An 18,832-nucleotide genomic window follows, 5' to 3' on the forward strand; every position below is an offset into this window, starting at 1 on the left:
TCCGGGCCCGTCTCACCATGTTAAGCTGGGAGACGGGTTGAGAGATGGATAGCTGCGGCGCCCACTCTGAAGGGGAGGGGTTGGGATTGGGAGGGAGGTCGGGTGTGTGGGATCATTCCCTTACTATGTGATAAAGTGTACCTCTTTCGGGGCAAAACTTGACCGAGAAAGACGGCTTTTATGCAGGCCGTTTTCGCGTTACAGACGCCGTCAGCGAGAAAGCTAAAGCTTCGCTTTAAAAGGAAAGCGACATGAGACCACGATTAGCATAGGTAATTACGAAATACAAACATCAGGGAACAATACAAGTGGTAATGAACACGCAGTGAGCACTATACATACAACGAAACTGCCAAAAAGCATGAAAATATACCAGTACGGAAGCAAGGCCAGTCACATACTGTACAGCTACGTTTTCAAGAATCCAGAGAAAGCACCTGTTTGCTTACTAAGGTTAAAGACACATGCTTACGCGAGCATTTTGTGCCTTAGATATTACCTGCGCAAATAAAGCAAAAAAGGATTGTTATATATGATTAGTGAATTACAGGCTCACACTGCCTCTGATAAGTGTTTGCAAACCTACCAGGTCATGACAGCTCTGGAAGACTTTACCCGCAGTGGAGCCGCACGAAAGCTGCAGCGTACGGTACCATTGAAAGTTTTCTTACCAGCCGTTTTTCTACGTGGTAATGGTCTTTCGTTTTATAAGTTACAATAACAAGTGTTTCTTCTCGGCCTTCGAACAAGGTCCCGCAAGCTGTTTGCAAGGTCTAGCTATGGTGCAGAGGTCTTGAAATATGTGTACAAACAACTCGCTGTGGCAACGCAGTAAAGGTACAATGGCGTCACCACCCTTTCATCCTTTGCTTCTGAAATAACGTAGGCATATAAACATGGTATATATCAGCGAAAAGTAGCTTGCAGCGATATAGGGTAAATACTGAAGTTGCATCATAGTATTGATAGACAGCGTTCATAATGTTGTAAGTCCGATAATAGCAGACTGAAATGACACTGGTAAAGTTTGCCTTTGTAAACACAGTCGTGTAGCTTCCCAGTGCTAGTTAGGCATGATGTACACCTCGTGCATATTATGATTAAGACATTTTCATAGGTTTTGGTCGGTTTCTTTGCTTACAGCTGTGTATTCAAAGAGGGACGCTTGGTTAGGTTCTTGTTAAGGCTGAAAGTTGGGCTAGTTGGTGTTGACTTAGATGCATATTACCAGCGAAAAAACAGACAGGGACGAAGAAAGAAGCAGACGGGACACTCGCTAGACTTCAACTGAAAAGTTTACTCAAGAAACACGTAATATATGAAAATGCCAACAGACAAGGATGATAGACCTTGCAAGTGATAAAAACAAACAAAAGAGATAAAACCGTCCACAATCTTAAATGCGTATGACCCACACAACCAAATTACATCCCGCGCATGCGGCCTTGCAAAAAAATGCCACCAGGTTTGTTCCCTGCAGAACTGGCGTTGTTTACAGCATTCCCTTGCCCTGCGGTAAATGCTATGTAGGGCAGACGGGGCGATGTATAAATGACCGTCTGAGGGAGCATCGGGCTGCAGTTTCATCGCTTGCTGGGGGGGGGCCACTTGGCCGACCATTGTAAACGGTGTCCTGGTTGTGTTCCAGCATTTGGCGCTACACGTGTCTTAGATAGCGGGCGCGACCAAGCAAAGCGCGAAATTTCTGAGGCTTTCTACATTCAAAAGGAGGCAGTTAACTGTATCAGTAAGCCTTCCATCGCTCTGACGGCAAAAGAGCTGAATTTTAAATGCATAGCATTTTAGTAACTCACAATGTCACGCGGCGTTGGCGTGCCTTGTCGTAGTCCGCATGCGCGCCTTGTCGTAGTCCGCAGCCAGGAAGAAATAACAGTTTCCGGCGCCCGGTTTCGAACCCATGACGCCGCGGGCGGAGCGCAAGGTGCCCGGCGCCCTACCGACCGAGCCACGAAACCGACACAGATTTCGATGCACCGAACGCGCCTTATATCCTTCACTCATTTGTCGTTTGTTTCGAAAGCGCCACAAGTTGTCCCGCGCCTCCAAAAGATGGCGACACGGGTCCCGCGATCAAGAGATACGACTTGCCGGCGCACCCCCTCGGAAATGCTGTGCATTTGTTTTGCAAGGCCGCATGCGCGGGATGTAATTTGGTTGTGTGGGTCATACGCATTTAAGATTGTGGACGGTTTTATCTCTTTTGTTTGTTTTTATCACTTGCAAGGTCTATCATCCTTGTCTGTTGGCATTTTCATATATTACGTGTTTCTTGAGTAAACTTTTCAGTTGAAGTCTAGCGAGTGTCCCGTCTGCTTCTTTCTTCGTCCCTGTCTGTTTTTTCGCTGGTAATATGCATCTAGGTTAGGTTCTTGCCAAGAGCGCTTTGTTCCAAGGTGAACAGGCGGCCTTGCGTTCCTTCGTGGATGGCGGCCACATAGTTTGCTGCTCAGGAAGCAGAACTCGCAGCCCTCAGTACAAATAGCTATTTGTGTTCAAACCCGCCGCTCTGGCTCAGTGAAAAAGGCGTTGCGCTGCTTAGCCCAAGGACGCGGGTACGACTCGCGGCCGTGGCGCCTGCTTTTCTGAAGGAAGCGAAATGCGAAAACGTCCGTGTGTTCCAGATTTAAGACCAGAATAAAAATACCTAGGTAGTCAAAATCATTCGGAGCCTTACAATATATCCCCCTCATCGCCTCTGTCGCGTCGGCCCGTTAAACCTCGTAATCAATCAATATTTCTGTTTAGTTCTTTTGTATAAAAGACGGCGGTTTGTTTGTGATCGTTATGAGGGTGGCAGAATATGTGGCCGTGGTGTTGGTCCCCACACACAATAGATAGCGTCATTATCGGGGTGCGCGGATTGTTCAGCATATAATGCAAGCCTTCACCCACAATGCACAAGCCCGGGTACCGAAATTTGGTGCACCCTTAAGAATTGTACAAAGCTGCAATTTTTTGCTAACAAACCACTATATAAAAGAACCTGTTCATGTTAGGGCCAACTAACGTAACAATCTAAAGGGGAGAACAAATTAGGTTTTCACCTTTACATTTTTAGAACGTTCTAAGTATCCTCATCAATTTGGTGATCATACGGGTCTTCGAATGAAACGTTTCACCTACCTATTTTATTGTAGAATGCTCATTTTACGCAAGGCAACAGTACTTGTTTTTTTAAGTGTAGAATTAATACGATATTAACCCTCGTGCATGTGTAAACAAATAGTCCACTAAAAAAGACTGAACAAACACCAAGGCCATCAAGCATTTTCAGTTGTAAGGCGTACACTAATCACAAAAGCTTGATGTGGGCGAGTTGGTACATACTGCTAAAAAAATAATTCGTCGCTGAAAGAGAGCCGAAAAAGAAACACGCTTTCGCACCGTGTTGTGTGTTACGTGTTTCTTCTTCGTCCCTGTGTTAGCGCCTAATTATTTTTTAAGCAGTACACTAATAGTGTTTGAAGTTTGATCGATTGATTTTAAGGTTTAACGCGCCGACGCTACACAGACGATGATGCGTGGCATAGTAGACACCTCCAGATTATTTTTGACCACCTGGGGATCTTCAACGGGCGCGCAAATATCGAACACACGGGCGTTTTTTATTTTCACCTCCATCAGAAAGCCGCCACCGCGGCCGGGAATCTAACCCACGTCTTTGTGGTCAGCAGTACAACGGCAGGGCCACTAAGCCACCGCTGCGGGTATATGGTTGAAAGAGTTGAAAAAAATTATAAACAGTCATGTTGCTGTTGTTTTAGGGCTATACAAAACTCTATGCCGTCTGTTGAACAACCTCTGGTTTCTAGTAATGCTTTTTATCTTTTTTAAGAATAATATTCGCCATACCTAAAACTGCGCATTCGTACGGGACAAGGAAAAGAAGACACAGGACGGGCGCAGTCCTTTCCTGTGTCTTTTTTTCCTTGTCCCATCCGTATGCGCAGTTTTAAGTATGAGCATGAACCAACTAGGCCAACAACATGCTTTGCTGAATAAGCAGCCAACGTGTCATAGGGACGTCACATAATTACTATTGCACATTTAACATGAAGGTTTTTTCTTCCTATGCCAGAGAACCTTGAAGGGAAGATTGTACAGCTGACGAGTGCGACCCAACAGAACACGTTGCTGGTCTTTTCTTGGAAATGGCGTGATGGCGTGGTGCCCAGCAAACTCTCGGGATATTATTTCAAGGCAGTCTCCTCTGGCCATACCTTCCAAACCACGCTACCGGCTACACTGTGCAACTACACGGCTCACGAACTCTATCTTTATACAGAGTACGAGGTCACTTTGTGGCCATACTACGGAAAAAAAGGTCAATCATGTGAAAGGCTGGGCAAGCCTATCTCGCTTAGCGTACGGACTCCTGCTTCAGGTAAGGATATGATGAACGGAGCAATATATTGTACAGAGTTCTCCCGTGTCATCCTGCGCAGCAAAGGTGTCTGGCCCACCCATGGCATGACTTTCTTGCTTTAATAGTAAAAGAGCCTCCCAATAAGCCTTTTACTCGCGTCAAGATAATTATTTGTATTGTAGAAAAATGATGCGCTCTGTAAAGCATGCAACTGGCATTGCTACTACTATCGCTCGATAATGATGATGATGATGTTTGGATTTCAATGGCGCAAGGCCAACTAAGGGCAAAGAGCGCTATACAAAAGTCCTTTCATGGGAGTGACATGAAAGAAAAAGTACAGCATTTCAGTAAAAAAAAAAACAGCGTAAAGAAGATGACTGGTGTAAAGGGCCAGGTTTTCAAGATGCATGATAAGAAATGAGATGTAAAATTTTCACGTCGCTATGAAACTCAAAAACGCGTTTGATTCAAAATATGGGCTCGTCTCCAAAAAAGTATGGCGGCTGTTGTGGGACATGTCATCTGTAAAGTTGTGGGAAGTGTTTGGGTCATGTTATGTCAAGTGTCTTGCATTGAATGAGTATGCGGATTAGGGATAGGCCCTCTTCACACCCCCTGCACATGGGTCTTCGAGATCCAGTAAACAGGTGGGAGCGTGTTACATGTGCGTGGCCTACACGAAACGTTGCCCATGCAACTTCTGTGTGTCTCTTGTGTGAATCGGCTGTGTATCGTCCCAAGTATGGTTGAAGTTTGTTGTCTGTTCACTCGAGGTTTTTTCCATTTTTTACGTAGTTGCTGCTTTATGTGTTAAAGGAGCCATGAAGAGAAAACAAAAGTTTGTTTTATTCGAAAGATTAGGTGTTTCATAGTACCCCAAGCGCTTTAGCTGAAGCAAATGACGCTTTATTCACTGAGAAATAAGGCAATTTAAGCCACAATTTTGAATCTACCGCTAAATTGCACATTTCGTGACGTGAGCAATGGCGTCATACGAGCCGGTGCATGAAACAGATACTTAGTATGTCGACTCCATATAGCACCCACACGCGGGATTCAGGCAGGAACCGGAACTCGTGCCGAAACCGAGACGGTGGCCATTTTAAAAATACTAGTAAAACCCAGTGCACCCGCAGCGCTAGTCATAGAATGGCCTGATCCGGAGAGCAAAACTCTCGCCGAGGAGCTCGGGCTTGCATTTAACAACCTCACACCACTTGAACGCTCAATGCTTCTAAGTGCACGAGCGGCAGGAGTTGTGGGATACGCGTATAGACCGAAAAGCGAGCATTCCGCGATAGCCACAAAAGACGAACGCCCAGCCGTCGCACCGCTGCCTCGTCAGCCCCGTCGCGATGGACGAATACAGACTGGTACGTATGTTCCGTATTTTTGTTACGGTTAATAACAGTTGATTTTCAGTAGCAGTATCGCTTATGCCAGTTGGCCGGTGTCGTGTATGAAAAGCCGTTCGCGCGAGCTCTCTACTCCGACCAGAAAGATACGATCGTCGATGCGTAGTGTGTACGGTATTTTTTTTTCCAAGCTCAGATCGCTTTGAGGGCGATTTGATGAAGTCGGCGACGAGCGCCAGCATGTCCCAGGAGTGAGCAAAGGCAAGGGTCCCTGCCGTAGTCACTTCGTCGGAAATGAAGCGACCATACTCGTACTTCCATTAGCTCAGTTTCTCCTCCGTTTGCAAAGTTCACAATACGTAGCCACTTGCTTCGCCGAAGTTCGTTGTTGGGCAGCACATGAAAGATCTCCTCACCGGCGGGGAGGTCGCACTCCCTCGACAATTTGCCCGTACTACATGGGCATTTCAAAAAGCAGCAACGACATTTCATTGTAAAGTACTCAACAAACTGAAGTTTTCAGTTGTTGTAAACTGGAAACGAGCTCGTAACGACAGCAGCAAGCCAACACCATTCCGAAATTTCTGCGACGACTGGCACTATCTTGTCGCTGCTTGCTGTTCCTTACTCCCCTCTTTTCTATTTTTACCTTTGCTGGTTGGCGATACGTTTGCTGGTTGGCGGTTGGCTGGTTAAGATACCAAGCAAGATCGCGGCTGTACGTGCTGGAATGGTTCGTTGGCCGCAAAGAGCCTCGAACCCGAAAATTCGTCTGCGCGACGGCGAGATGTCGAGCTAGGCCGGCGGTAGTTTCGTAAGCATTGGCGTACACGTTTTCGTGTTTGTTCGGAACTTCAACCGTTTACTCCACCGTTGTTAGTGTCATAAAAGGAATGTGCAGTATGTTTAACGGGCATATAGCTCACTATGCAAAGTGGTAAGCCCTGCCTAACTTGCGTTCGCTTTTGCCGGCCTCCGCCAATCGCGGAGCATTCTCGTGTGACATCATAGGTTCTGTTGTGGGAAATGAGCTGGTGGGTCGCATGCTCATTCCCATTTTTCCTAATTATGTAGCTTAGTTGAGCGAAGTTTGTGTTAAAAGTGGTGTCAGTATGGTTCTAACGAGGCAATCCTTCGAATGAACCAAACTTGTGTTTTCTCTTCATGGCTCCTCTAATTTAAGTCGGTGTAGGGTAGTGTTGTTTTGTCCACGGTGTTTGTGAGTGCAGCCGGGGCAATGTCATCGGCCGTCTCGTTTCCCGCGATCCCTGAGTGGCCTGGGATACAACAAAAAGTCGCCTCAAGGTGTGAGCCATATGCTAACATAATCGTCCTAAGAACAAGATTGATGAAGTAATTATTGGAATTCTTTCAGGATGATAACGCCCGTAAACGCTTAGTGAATCAGTGCAAATGACAGATTTTGGAATATCACATTGACAATGTGATTCACAGCAAGAAAGATTCCACAAGCCCCTGCTTTGAACATGCTACAAGTTGCACTCATGGTCTCAGACACATTAAAATTGGGTGTATAACACAGCGGAGGCAATTTTGGAGGCGTCGCTGAAACATTCTCTAGACTGGTACTTCTCTCCTGCAGTGAGAGAAAGTGCTGCGGAATCGCATTTTTGGTACACCATTATTGTCGAGTTAGATGTAAGTCAAGTCACACAACACAGTGCGAAGGTTCCATGGCGTGTTTATTATCATTAGGGTGGTAATACTCCAGCTAAGCAACTATACCCTATACGCGGTGTTAATGAATTATTTCCTGCTCTCTGCATTTGAAGCATATGAATATATTGGAAAAGGGCGGCGAACGGCCTGCAATACGTACCTGTAGGCTACTCAATAAAGGGTTGAAATATTCAAACTTTTGCTGGCAGCGCACCGGCACAGACGGTAATTTTGACAAATGACCGAGTGTTATAAGTTCAATATTATCATTTCACTGTAAAGTTCGCTGAAAGAGATAAAAGTACCCAAGGTAAAGATTTCCAACTGGCAACAAAAACAGAAAGTTTACAGAAACCAGAAATCAGCTCACTTGTTGCTCGAATGCTAGTTTTTTAAAGAAAAGTCATTGCTAAGAAACAGGACACGGCAGATATGCGCACAGGTGAAGCGCTTATCTTAGTTAGAGCGACGCGACGCGACGTCTTGTGCACAAAAAAAGAATATAGTTTTAAGTTTTAATTTCAGTCCTCGCAAATTAACGAAGCAAATTACCATGACTGCGTCATGTTGGTTTATGTCGAGGGACAACTACTTGGTAGGGATTCATTTGCATTGGTTCTATGCCCTTAAATATGACAAATGTGTTTCTGTGCATCATGTAGTGCGGTTTCAAGTAGACCGATAACTTCGTCAACTCTCTCGCAGCCCCCTCAGCCCCGACTGCTGTCAAACCGTGGCGTCAGCCCTCTAGCCATCTAGTCTCTCTAGCCATCTTCGGACCCAAGGTTTGGAATTCGAAGCCAGACAGCTTCCGCGTGCAGTTGAAGCCGACTGACGCTGATGAAGCCATGGTGCGCATCGTAAAACTTACTGCGTCTATGGCCAGCGCATTGCGAAGCACGAACTACGTCAACATCACCTTGTTGGTTAAACCTGGACGCACGTACAACGCCTCTGTCAGCGCTTGTGGTGTTGGAGACCTAAAGGAAACTCTCGTAGGACCCGAAACTGCGTTCACGTTTATAACCACTCCTTTGGGTAAGAGGTAGTTGTAAACATCGCATTGGATCTTTCACAAGATGTCGTAGAGTGTAACACCGGGGGAAGTGTCCTTCTATAAAAGAAAACATGAAATTACGAAAGTCAGCAAGCAAGACATTGCTTCTAGGTTGCATAGCAAAGGTAACAAATTATTTTCGTTATGCATGGAAATGCCACGATTGCGGTTTATTGTAGGGAATTTTGAGTGGAGGGCTCTTAATTATGTTTAACGACAAATTTGTTACCTCATTCTAGAGGAAAAACAAACGGCAGCTCTCACGCATGGTGTAAAAGCCATCGGTTAATGTTAGCAACAGAAGTCTTTATGCAAAGACATAACACACTTAAACTAAATTTTTTGTCACAAGTACTTTGATGATTCGGTAAAGCGAGCACCGAGCGGAGAAGAATTCATCCAGAGCTAAGAATAAAGAGAAGGCTAGATCTGAGCTCGGCACTTCGCGTTCACGCTTAGTTAAATCTCCTTGGCCATGTCACGTGTCTTGGGTTGCCGAACAGGCCTCTGGTATTGAAAATGCAAGGAAACAAAAAATACCAAATAGAAGAAGGAAGGCTATAGGCGCAGCAAGAAAGGTGTGAACAAGAACAGCAGGCTAACCGGGGAAAGCGGTACTGCCCTCTGTATGAGCGGGTGTTCTGCGTCATTTCTTGATGGACGATACACGCCAGGCGGTTAAAAGGGCGGTACCAGCTCTTTGTGATGCTGATGTATGCGCAGGCATTATGTTCAAAAAAGAAAAAAAAATTGGCGCAGCTGGCATAAATGCGACAAGGCTTTAGAAACAGCCGAGGTGGTGGGTCCGAAAAGAGAAATTGATTAGGTAGCAATTGCTGCTTCCTACACTTGTTAATTGCTTGCTGAATGTATCTGGTAGTAATTGTTTCTAAACTTCAACTTCATTTTCAACATCTTAAGTTAGGTGGTCATCAGTTTTAGGATAGAAATTTGAGTTACGTTTATTGTATGGTTCTCAGGCTCGTCAGTTTAGAAACATATTTAAACAATACGCTTGAATAAGGACTCTCAGGCTCGTCAGTATAGAGACATAGATAAATAATACGCTTGAAATAGGACTCTAAAAGGCTTCCGTCTGCTTTAAAGGGACACTGAAGTGATATGTAAACATTGCGGGATTACTTGCGCAAATTGTAGTCCGGAGTCCCCAGGCCATGTTACGACCACTCTGGGCGCGTTTACGCGATTTTATTAAGTAGAAAAATTAATTCGAAAATGCTGTCCTCCTCTCTTTACGCTTGCCCATTTTCTGCGGCGTTTTCGTGTGACGTCGAGAGGAGCCGAGCTCGCAATTGGCTGCTCTACTGCACGGCTCCCCGGCCTTCAGACAGAGTCAGTCTGAGTCAGTCGGCCCAGCGTTTCGTCCGCCGGCCGCCGACGGGTCGTCGCAATTCGTTCGCTCAGTTGAAACGAAGCCAGGACACGTTTGTGAATGGAAGAATGGGCCTTTCTTTACTTGGTTAGTTTGTACACTGTATCTAGCTCCAAGTCAAGGTCGCTTCACACAAGCGCTGCACAAGCGCACATGCGACGCTTCGCTGACTGGTACGTCAGTAGGAAAATATAACGCATCTTGAAGGCGGGAGAAGAGTCAGCGAAGTCAATATAGGTACTAAGGAAATAAAATCAACTGATATTTTCACCGTACAGCGTAAAAATAGGGTGCGGGAAGCACTTTTTTGCGCTGGGCGAACAAGCACAGCGGTCAGCAGCACGACTACGCATCTGCGAACGCTTTTCCGTCTACGAAATGCAATTGCTAGACGTGAGCTATTGTGGAAACTCGGGGGACGCTTACTGCACGAGCGCAATACAACAAATAGTCACCTAAGCTGCTTGAAATGCCAAAACTAAATAAAAGTGTAAACTTGTTGTACAATATATACCTTATATTACCAAGGTCAGCAGAGCCCGTTCCGTGGCCGAGTGCTGTAAGGCGCTAGGTATGTCGCCGCAAGTGTTTTGCAAGTCACGAGTTCGAGTCCCCGTGGGTACCTGCTTTTTTTTTTTTGTAAGTTAACTTTTTCGTTTTCTGCCGATGTTTTCTACATTGAGTTCACCTTTTTTTGGGCCGAAACGTTCATGGCTCCACGAACTAGTTCACAGAACGCGCGCAGGCTGGCACTGGGGCGCTAGCGAGTTCTCGTTGGCGTGCTGTTGCCATAAGCACCGACTGCTTGCGGGCAGTGGGCACAGGCCAGAATGAACAGACCCTTGGCCTGGTGCGAACACGCTTTTTACGGTACATTCATGAGTGAGGCAAGCTCCAAATATGGGGGAAAAGCGCATGACATTTGGGCGTCTGCGGGTACGCAAAGGGCGTCCATGCACTGCATAGGCCTCGGCTAGTGAATGCTACGATTCCAAGCCGTCCTGGGAGGCTTATCTTTATGCATTTTTACAGGTGACAACAGTGCAGAAGCGCGGTACGATGATTACTGAGTTATTGAGAATGCCCATCCAACAACGCCACCGGTTGTGTTTTACAGAACCGAAACCGAAACCGAAACTTGTTTGGTTGCTCACCTTGGGCATCGTCCAATCACGGTGCGGCTCCTCCTAACGTCACAGCTTCAGTTGGTGCGGCCGCCGCAAACCGCGCATGGTAGTTTTTCTTCTTTCGCGCTTTGTAAAATCATTACCGATTTGTCAACCGGATAAACGATGAAAAGTGTGCTAATTTGAGCCAGTCTACGCAGTGCAAGCAAAAACGGGAGCTTGACAAATTCACTTCAGTGTCCCTTTAACATCGATTGTTCCTGGTTAGGCACAACCCCCTTCATTCAGTAATAGAACTGATACCATATCTATAAAATTAGTGTGAACCAACTCCAAACAATTTTGTTGCGGCCAATTTTCGAGTGGAATCAGTCACATTGTTTTTAAGTGCAGATGGTTAGAATACAATTTTCTCGCTAGACTGAATACATAATTTTTGCAATAACCAAATTTACTTGTGATCTATCACTGAGAATGATGTATACCTTTTTTACAACAGCACCAGTACTCCTGTCAACAAATATTATCGACCCGAACAGTGCAGTCGTGTCGTGGCGATCTCCTAGCCCATCTGAAAGATATGAGGTGGGTAGTATAACCTGCCATTAGGGATGCTAATATATACCATCGTGTGCCTATATTTTATTCACACAAATATGACCAGCGCCTGTTCGTAAAGGGAATGTGTTTACAGAATTGTGCAACAGTGCCTCAGCTCATAACTGAACATTTTATAATGCACATCTGGTGAAACACATTTTATCCGAGCGGAAAGAAATGGTACATATAAAAAAGTAGTCTTTTTTCCTGTGTTGTTTTTCCTCAAGATGTTCCAGTCTTTAAATACCAGAGAACCTTTCAAATTTATTTTAGACTACAAGAAAATATGTTGTCTCGCTTAAATACCCCAAAGTTCTGCTACAATCTCGAGATGGACATCGGATTTTCGGATGTTCCATGGTTAGTCTACTCATTTTTGGGTCCGTGGAGCGCATCACTTTGGGTGCCCACCCAGTAAATAAGTGGAGCTCACTGTTTCATTGGTAAAGCTTATCTGTTACGTACCACACAATAAAAATTGGCAGAAACAGTTCCGCAATGAACAACCCTCGGCCATCTGGAATAGGAAGGGCGAAAGACCGCGGCTCCTAAATTGCCAATAGACACCGCGAAAACTTCAGAGGAGGCACAAAGTACAAAAGTATTAAAAATACGTCAGCCTCTGTATAAATTACGGAATATATAAATTACATATTACTGAAGCCTTTATATGACTGAGATCCATCTTCTGTAACACTAAATTATTGCGTGTATTCCCTGTATCGCAACAGATGACCTAATTGTCATGAAATTATTTCTATTGCTTGGCCATGTCATAACGCGACCGATGTTTCAATTAAGTGGGCGGACGGTGATCTACCGTAATTAACGAAGAACTCATCGTGCTTTAGTTGAATCTCAATATATACCTCGCCTCCTTATACAAGTTATTCATAACCAAGGATAACCCAGCTCGAACGAGATCTACTACTCGCCTTCCTTGTACCGCAATTAGCTTTAAATTTTTTTACTCCTCAAAAACCAGCTTGTTCACTTGATGTGTCACTAGAACACTTCGTCATCATGTTTTGTGAGCCTTTGTCTTTATTTCTCTTAATTGATCATCGGACCAAATTTGGGCTTAGCTCTGTCCTACAAACTGAGGCAATTTCTGCGGAAAAGTTTTACTGAACACACGCCCCTTTCATCTACATTCGGTTACGCTCAAGTGTCTGTTATATCAACCGGCTTTTCCCTTAGGCTGAACACTGCGTGGTTGGCTATTTATTTTCAAATAATCATGTATATATCAAGCTGGTTGTCCTTACTAGTTCACAGTAAAGGTACGAATGGTATTGCTACGTATTTAGGATTTAGGATTACTACTTATTTCAGATGCAAAATTTCATAGAAACGAAGTTTGGCTGATAGGTTACCGCAACCTTAAGGGAGTTGTGGTCTCCGCCGCTTTCCTCACTTGCCTGTTTTTGAAGCCTTCCAATGCCACTTTAGGCACGAAACCGTGTTGGTTGTAACGACGGACCTACCGGTGTTGTACAACGTAGCAGTTTTGTTAGTATACCAGCGAGCGCAGTTTGCGTTTTTTTTATTTTTCATTCCATGTAATCGCTACGATACGATGGTTTCTATTGAGCTGAACATATTTGCTTTCTGCAGCATGGTTTGGTAGTGAAATTTTGTATTGTCTCAGATGCTTGCCTCGATGTGGTTACAAGTATTAAAAATTGCACTGTTTATAGTTACGAGACTATTATTCCTTACCTAGATGCCTCATTCTTAATTGTTCACCTCAATGAACACATTTTTCCGCACCTTCTCTTCCAGTTATATGTAGCGTATTAACCTCACCCGGATTATAATTCGCTGTCATTCTATAGCACATATGTCGTCCTTCATTGTTAACGTGACACACTTCATTAGCCAGCATGTTTTACGTAGAGCAATACTACATCAATACCATTTCACCTACTTTTTGGAAGGGTGGACCATGCGAGGCTAAAAGAAGGATTGCGCATCATTTTTAGGAACTGATTACCAGAAAATACAAAATATCGCCCATTGCAGAAATGAATCTTTTCTGGAGTAGAGTAAAACCAGTATTTGTTATTTCAGCGCGGATCTAAATATAACCGACCCGGTAATAGTATATTTTATATGAAGTGCAATGCCATATCATGTGTCATCATAGCTGGAACAAAAATGTTTCAGGTCACCTTGACCTTTCAAAACACCGGCCGAAGAGAAGATCCAAAAGACACGTTCTCACACCTTTCACGTCGTCAGGTAAGCCGACCACATATACATTCTGAACATTTATTCCCGTTATTTGGGTATGTGAGTTCTTCGGCTAGCTTAGAACTGACACGTCGAGCAGACGTAAGACAACACATACGACATTGCGAAGGGACCACTTGCCGAGCAAACGAATTTTTCGTTTGGTTTTCACGAAGCGAGTGCAGCGCCAGTAAAACGCAAAGAAAAGAACTCCGCGGATTTCATTCAAGCTGGGTATTCTATGTTGAGACGCAGACTTTGTGACCACACCATGCCGGTTATACATTTACTGTACGTACCGCATCAGATGTTCGATTTTCACAGCAGCTTGCTATAGCCATGCCATTCAGTGGTGCATTTTGCAGCTCGAGATATATTACATGCTCCACCCACTGGTACAGGGACTGGAGATTCCAGCGTTTCAATGCCGTCTCGTCTCTTACCTCATGATTGACTGGGGTCACAATGCAACGGCCTCTCTCAGTTCTCTTTGCGGAGGTCATTTTTCAGATGCCTAATCCTTTTAGATAGATTTATGGTTACACCAATATTTGAAGAGATGCACTGAGTGCACGGAATTAGGTAAACCACACCACGTGCTGTGTACTCGTCTGTAGTCCTCGAAGCCTTGTGCACGATGTGGACCCCTTCACATTTAAATGCACAGCTCTTGCGTCGCTATCTTCTGGGGCGTCAGGGGCCGGTAATAATTTTAAAGCTACGGCAATCAGCTTTTCCAAGATAGATGCGGGGTCAGTTTTTAATTGTTGTAAAGCACAGTGCGGCATTTTTTCCCTCTAAGAGTGAGTGTGCAGCTTGCGGCGTATTGAAAACCTCTCGCACTCGGCGGTTCATTTCTATAACATTTGTTAAAGGATTATGCGCATGACGTTTTGTTGCGTGATGGTGTTATTGTTTTATTTTATGGTGTTATTATTTTCCGGTATCCGCATCGCAGAGGAAAATGGAGTGACAAATCCCTATTAGGCATCGACCACTGGAACTTTGAAACATCGTGCTGGTTTATTACGCCCTCAAAATCAGCAAAATGTCGGGCCCACTGTTCAGCAAGGAAAGCTTGCCCATCGTCCTTCAGCCTGCGACGGCTCTAGGCCAACTACTCTCTCGTCATAAAGACAGCGCGACAAGACCAAAGCACCCGGTGTGGTTTATCGAATTCTGTAAACCTACCTGAAAGGATGGGGCAGAACAAGAACGACGTGGGCAAATAGAACGTATAGGGCAAGCCAATCCCTGAGACTAAAAGGCTCTCGACGACCAAAACTGATTTAACTGTAACGGCTACCCTGGAAAAAAATGGCAGCATCTCCACTCCGTGGGTGATGGCGAAGTTGCGGAGTACGGCGACTCGAAATGACATCCAAGTTGCACCCCGAGTGACATCCGATTTGGGCTACGACCGTCATTCGATTTGAGCCGTGAGTTGCACCTTGATTATTCCGTAAACAAAACTGCAACTAATGGCTCAAATCAAATTTCGCTTGATTTTCGCTCGTTGGTGGTGTGCGCGCGGATGGACGCGGACGGACATTGGAAGGTCTTAAGGTACTCCGCACCGTTACAGGCGAGGGATTAAGCCGTTTGACTCCCTGGTACTAACTCACAGTCGTAGCCCAATGTTTAAGACGACTGACACGAACTCTGTCTGGTCTACCAGACAGATTCTCGAATCCTGTTGGTGCGTGTGTGATTTTTGCGATTATAAATGCTATGCGAATGGACTCGAACGGACATTGTGTGGTCCTACGATTCTCGGCACCTAAAAACCAACCTGGAGGAAGAGGGTCTTGCTTGAGTAGGGGCACTGCTAGTGATCTTAAGAAAGCCCTCTTCACCGGCTTGTGACCCTGCCGTCTGTGTACACGCACGGACGGTGCTACGAGGCGAAAGAATTTTGAGAGAGCAGCCACACTGAATGGTTAAGGGCCGCCGCTGCAGCGCAGCCTCAGTCACCTCTCAGGAAGGAGGTGAGACGGCTTCGAGACGTCCGATTCTCCATTCTCTGTGTGATTAGTTGGAGAGTGTTATTATATTTCTTGCTTCTAAGTTTTCAATGCGACAGATTTCTTGAAAATGCTTACTTTCATGTTGCAGTTTGCGGGGAATATTTGGAACAACTTCTCATTCATTGCTTGGTGCGTCGCTGCTTCGCACAATGTTATTGTCAGGATAAATATAGGCTATAAATACTATCGCCAAAGGCTGAGTCATAGTAACAGCGAGAACCAAGAAATACAAACCATCAAGGCTGAAGAATGCACTGAGAACATATGCTTGGGATCTTGGCACTTACGATTTCGCATTTTCTACTTTATACAATGCTGTGGCGTCTCTTTGTAGTGTATCCGTTTGGAGAGGCTTTGGCCCTGTGTGTAAGAATAAGAGTCCGAAATGACAAATCACTAAAAAGAAAACCTTAATATTTCTCCAGTCAAAAATGTGGGGTAAGAGGGAATTATGAACAATGCCGTTTGTTTTTGAAACCGCCTTTGCTTTTCACAACGTTTTCTTTTTTGTTCGCGTAAGAAGTTTTCTTCTTTGTTCTGTGTCTCTCCTGGCTGCACTGGCACTGAAAGGACAAAGACAAAAAAAATTATTTCAACAGGTTTCTTTACTTTTACGCCGAGTTTGCGCGTGTTATTTTCGTTCCTTTAGTTTTTGGGAGGACACATACACATTGGCAGCACTTGGAGTCCGGCGGTATGATTCTGTATCATTGTTGTTTTTACACCACGCCTACTGACTGTCACACGAGACGACCCACACACAGCAGCGATGAGGGCACCAGGTTTTTAGATTTTTTTTCGCTGACATCCTTCCTTCTCTGAGTCAGGACACACAAAATATTTCAAGGCAAGCCTGAATTACCGCAAGCGTGTCGAAAAGAGATTTTCTCTTCCCGGCAGTTTTGAACGGCGATGCAAAATTTTGACAAAAAGTTTCCAGCCAGCAGGGTCACCCGCTGCTGCTCTTTCGCTCATCCGCACTGCTCGGCTCATCGCGCTGTTCTATCGCGGCAGTACCATCAACAGACTTGCTGGCGTCGTCTTGAAATGAGGGGGAAATGAATATTGGTATTGAATGAGTGGCAGCGAAAACACGGGAACAATAGCTTTAGGCTCTCTTCTATAACCCTTTTACCGACTTGCGTCGGGGAGCGCCATTGATGGAAGTGTCATGATAGCGAAGAGTGACTGTTCCGGGCAAGGTCTCCGCGACCTTGGAAATTTCGCCCGGCATTCTCAAGGTACTTCAAAGAATAACACAAGAAACACTGAAGAATCGCTGCTTCGCACTTTCTACAGCTGTAACGTTGATTGGGACTGCTTCGATATTTTTTTGTTCTCCTTATGGCTGAGTAATTCTGTCACAAGTGGGAACTCACCTTATAATGTGACCAGTGCAAAAGTATTTTGGAATACTTTTATTTGCATACCTATTCCCTTTTCCCACTATCCCCCATCCCCCCCAAGGGCTTATGACCTCATTAAATAAACAGCCAACCAATCAATCTTCTCGATAATCCCGGTCCGACGCGCGTCGCACTGTAGAGGAAATATATCGATTCGCACGTAAATGAGAGCATCTAGCAGTATAGAATATTCTTAAAACCAAGGAAAAGCCGCCACTCAAAAATTTTTCCAACTTAGCTTTTAAATCAAAAATGTGCTTGTACTTAAATTCTACAGGAAGGTTGAGTGCGAACGATCACATGCAAGGAGAAATTGTGAAGAGAAAAGAAACGTGTACATTAGGAGTATAGGAGGAGCACCAGAAGGAGAAACAATAATTTTTATATTCCGTACTGATGGTAAAAGTGGGACAATGGTTTTACTTTCACAATTTTTCATGCCGGCTGTCGGCCTGTGAGAGACAGTTAATCGCGAAACCATATTCAAGGACAGGTTATGGGGAGCAGCGATTGGCTTCTCAAATACCCGGGTTACTGAATCAGTACCCTGAGATCTTAGATCTCTTACATACCGATGTTTCAAAACACAGTTTAAAAAAAAAACTATCAAAGCTCTCTTCCTTGCGGAAAATTGATTTCGCACTGTACTGTCTGTCTGGTTTTATATCGAATGAAAACCTCCCAACTGTGTGGTCATCCTATAGTCCTTTGTAATTTTTGTTCTGGCTGACTGTTTAGTTTTTGACTTGTTGGTGTAAGTTACTTTGCCTTTGCCGTAAAACAATCACTATTATTGTATATTATCTCCACTGGCCGAAAAATGAACTCTTTATTGCGTGTATCTTTTTAAAGAGATTTCTCGGTGTGGTACAGTGTATTGACTTGTTTTGTGCGTAAATGACAATTTGCTTTCGTTTGTCAATATTTGTATGCTCACAGTTAGTGCACTTTGTCTCCAGTTGTTTAATGGGCGTCGTGGCCCCCTCAGGCGTTAATTATGCCTATAGCCCTGCCACCCAAGACAACCTTGTAATGACGAATGCCTTGAATAAACGAAAATGAACAAAAATGAAAACGTTTGTCAGTTGGTTTTACTACCGAGCCATGCATGGTTTGAACCTATAGATTACAAATTAATATTGAGAAGAATTGCTTATCTTTTGTGGTTTTAAGGCGATTTGCACATGCAATAAAGCACCACACAAAATATGTTGTTTTAACTAGAACGACACGCGTGTTTGAATGACGTCACTGAAATGGCACTCCTTAAAATGCAGAGCCCCTCGTCGATGGTCTTGTGGAGAAAAACCAGAGACAATCGGAACGCAAGTGTTTGGGTTGACGGCAGCCACATGACATTGTCCTCTCACAGTCTTCCGGTGTGCGAACTGCTCCCATGCGGGACCTACGCAGTGCACATCCGTACGTGTCTTGCCGACGCGTGCAGCGACGCTACGACCACAGTTTTCAAAACATCGCCATCAAGTAAGAACAATTTTTGAAAACATTGAAGCACAGGTGTTTGGGACGGTTTTATATAATTTTTTATCGACGCCTTGTAT

General features: G+C 44.7%; 1 protein-coding gene across 1 annotated transcript in view; it reads left to right on the forward strand.

Annotated features, from left to right (window-relative positions):
• The window catches only part of LOC144138731 (uncharacterized), a 76,224-nt gene that overhangs the window by 37,895 nt on the left and 19,497 nt on the right, over positions 1-18,832 (forward strand). Inside the window, exons 8-12 of the mRNA XM_077671149.1 lie at positions 4,100-4,405; positions 8,131-8,463; positions 11,502-11,587; positions 13,772-13,846; positions 18,548-18,755. Of these exons, the coding sequence (XP_077527275.1) occupies positions 4,100-4,405; positions 8,131-8,463; positions 11,502-11,587; positions 13,772-13,846; positions 18,548-18,755 (1,008 nt within the window). The remainder of the gene's footprint in view (positions 1-4,099; positions 4,406-8,130; positions 8,464-11,501; positions 11,588-13,771; positions 13,847-18,547; positions 18,756-18,832) is intronic.

Source organism: Haemaphysalis longicornis, unplaced genomic scaffold (genome assembly GCF_048455015.1).
Source record: "Haemaphysalis longicornis isolate Haplotype H1 unplaced genomic scaffold, Haemaphysalis longicornis Haplotype H1 scaffold_5, whole genome shotgun sequence".
Classification (NCBI taxonomy): Eukaryota; Metazoa; Arthropoda; class Arachnida; order Ixodida; family Ixodidae; genus Haemaphysalis; species Haemaphysalis longicornis.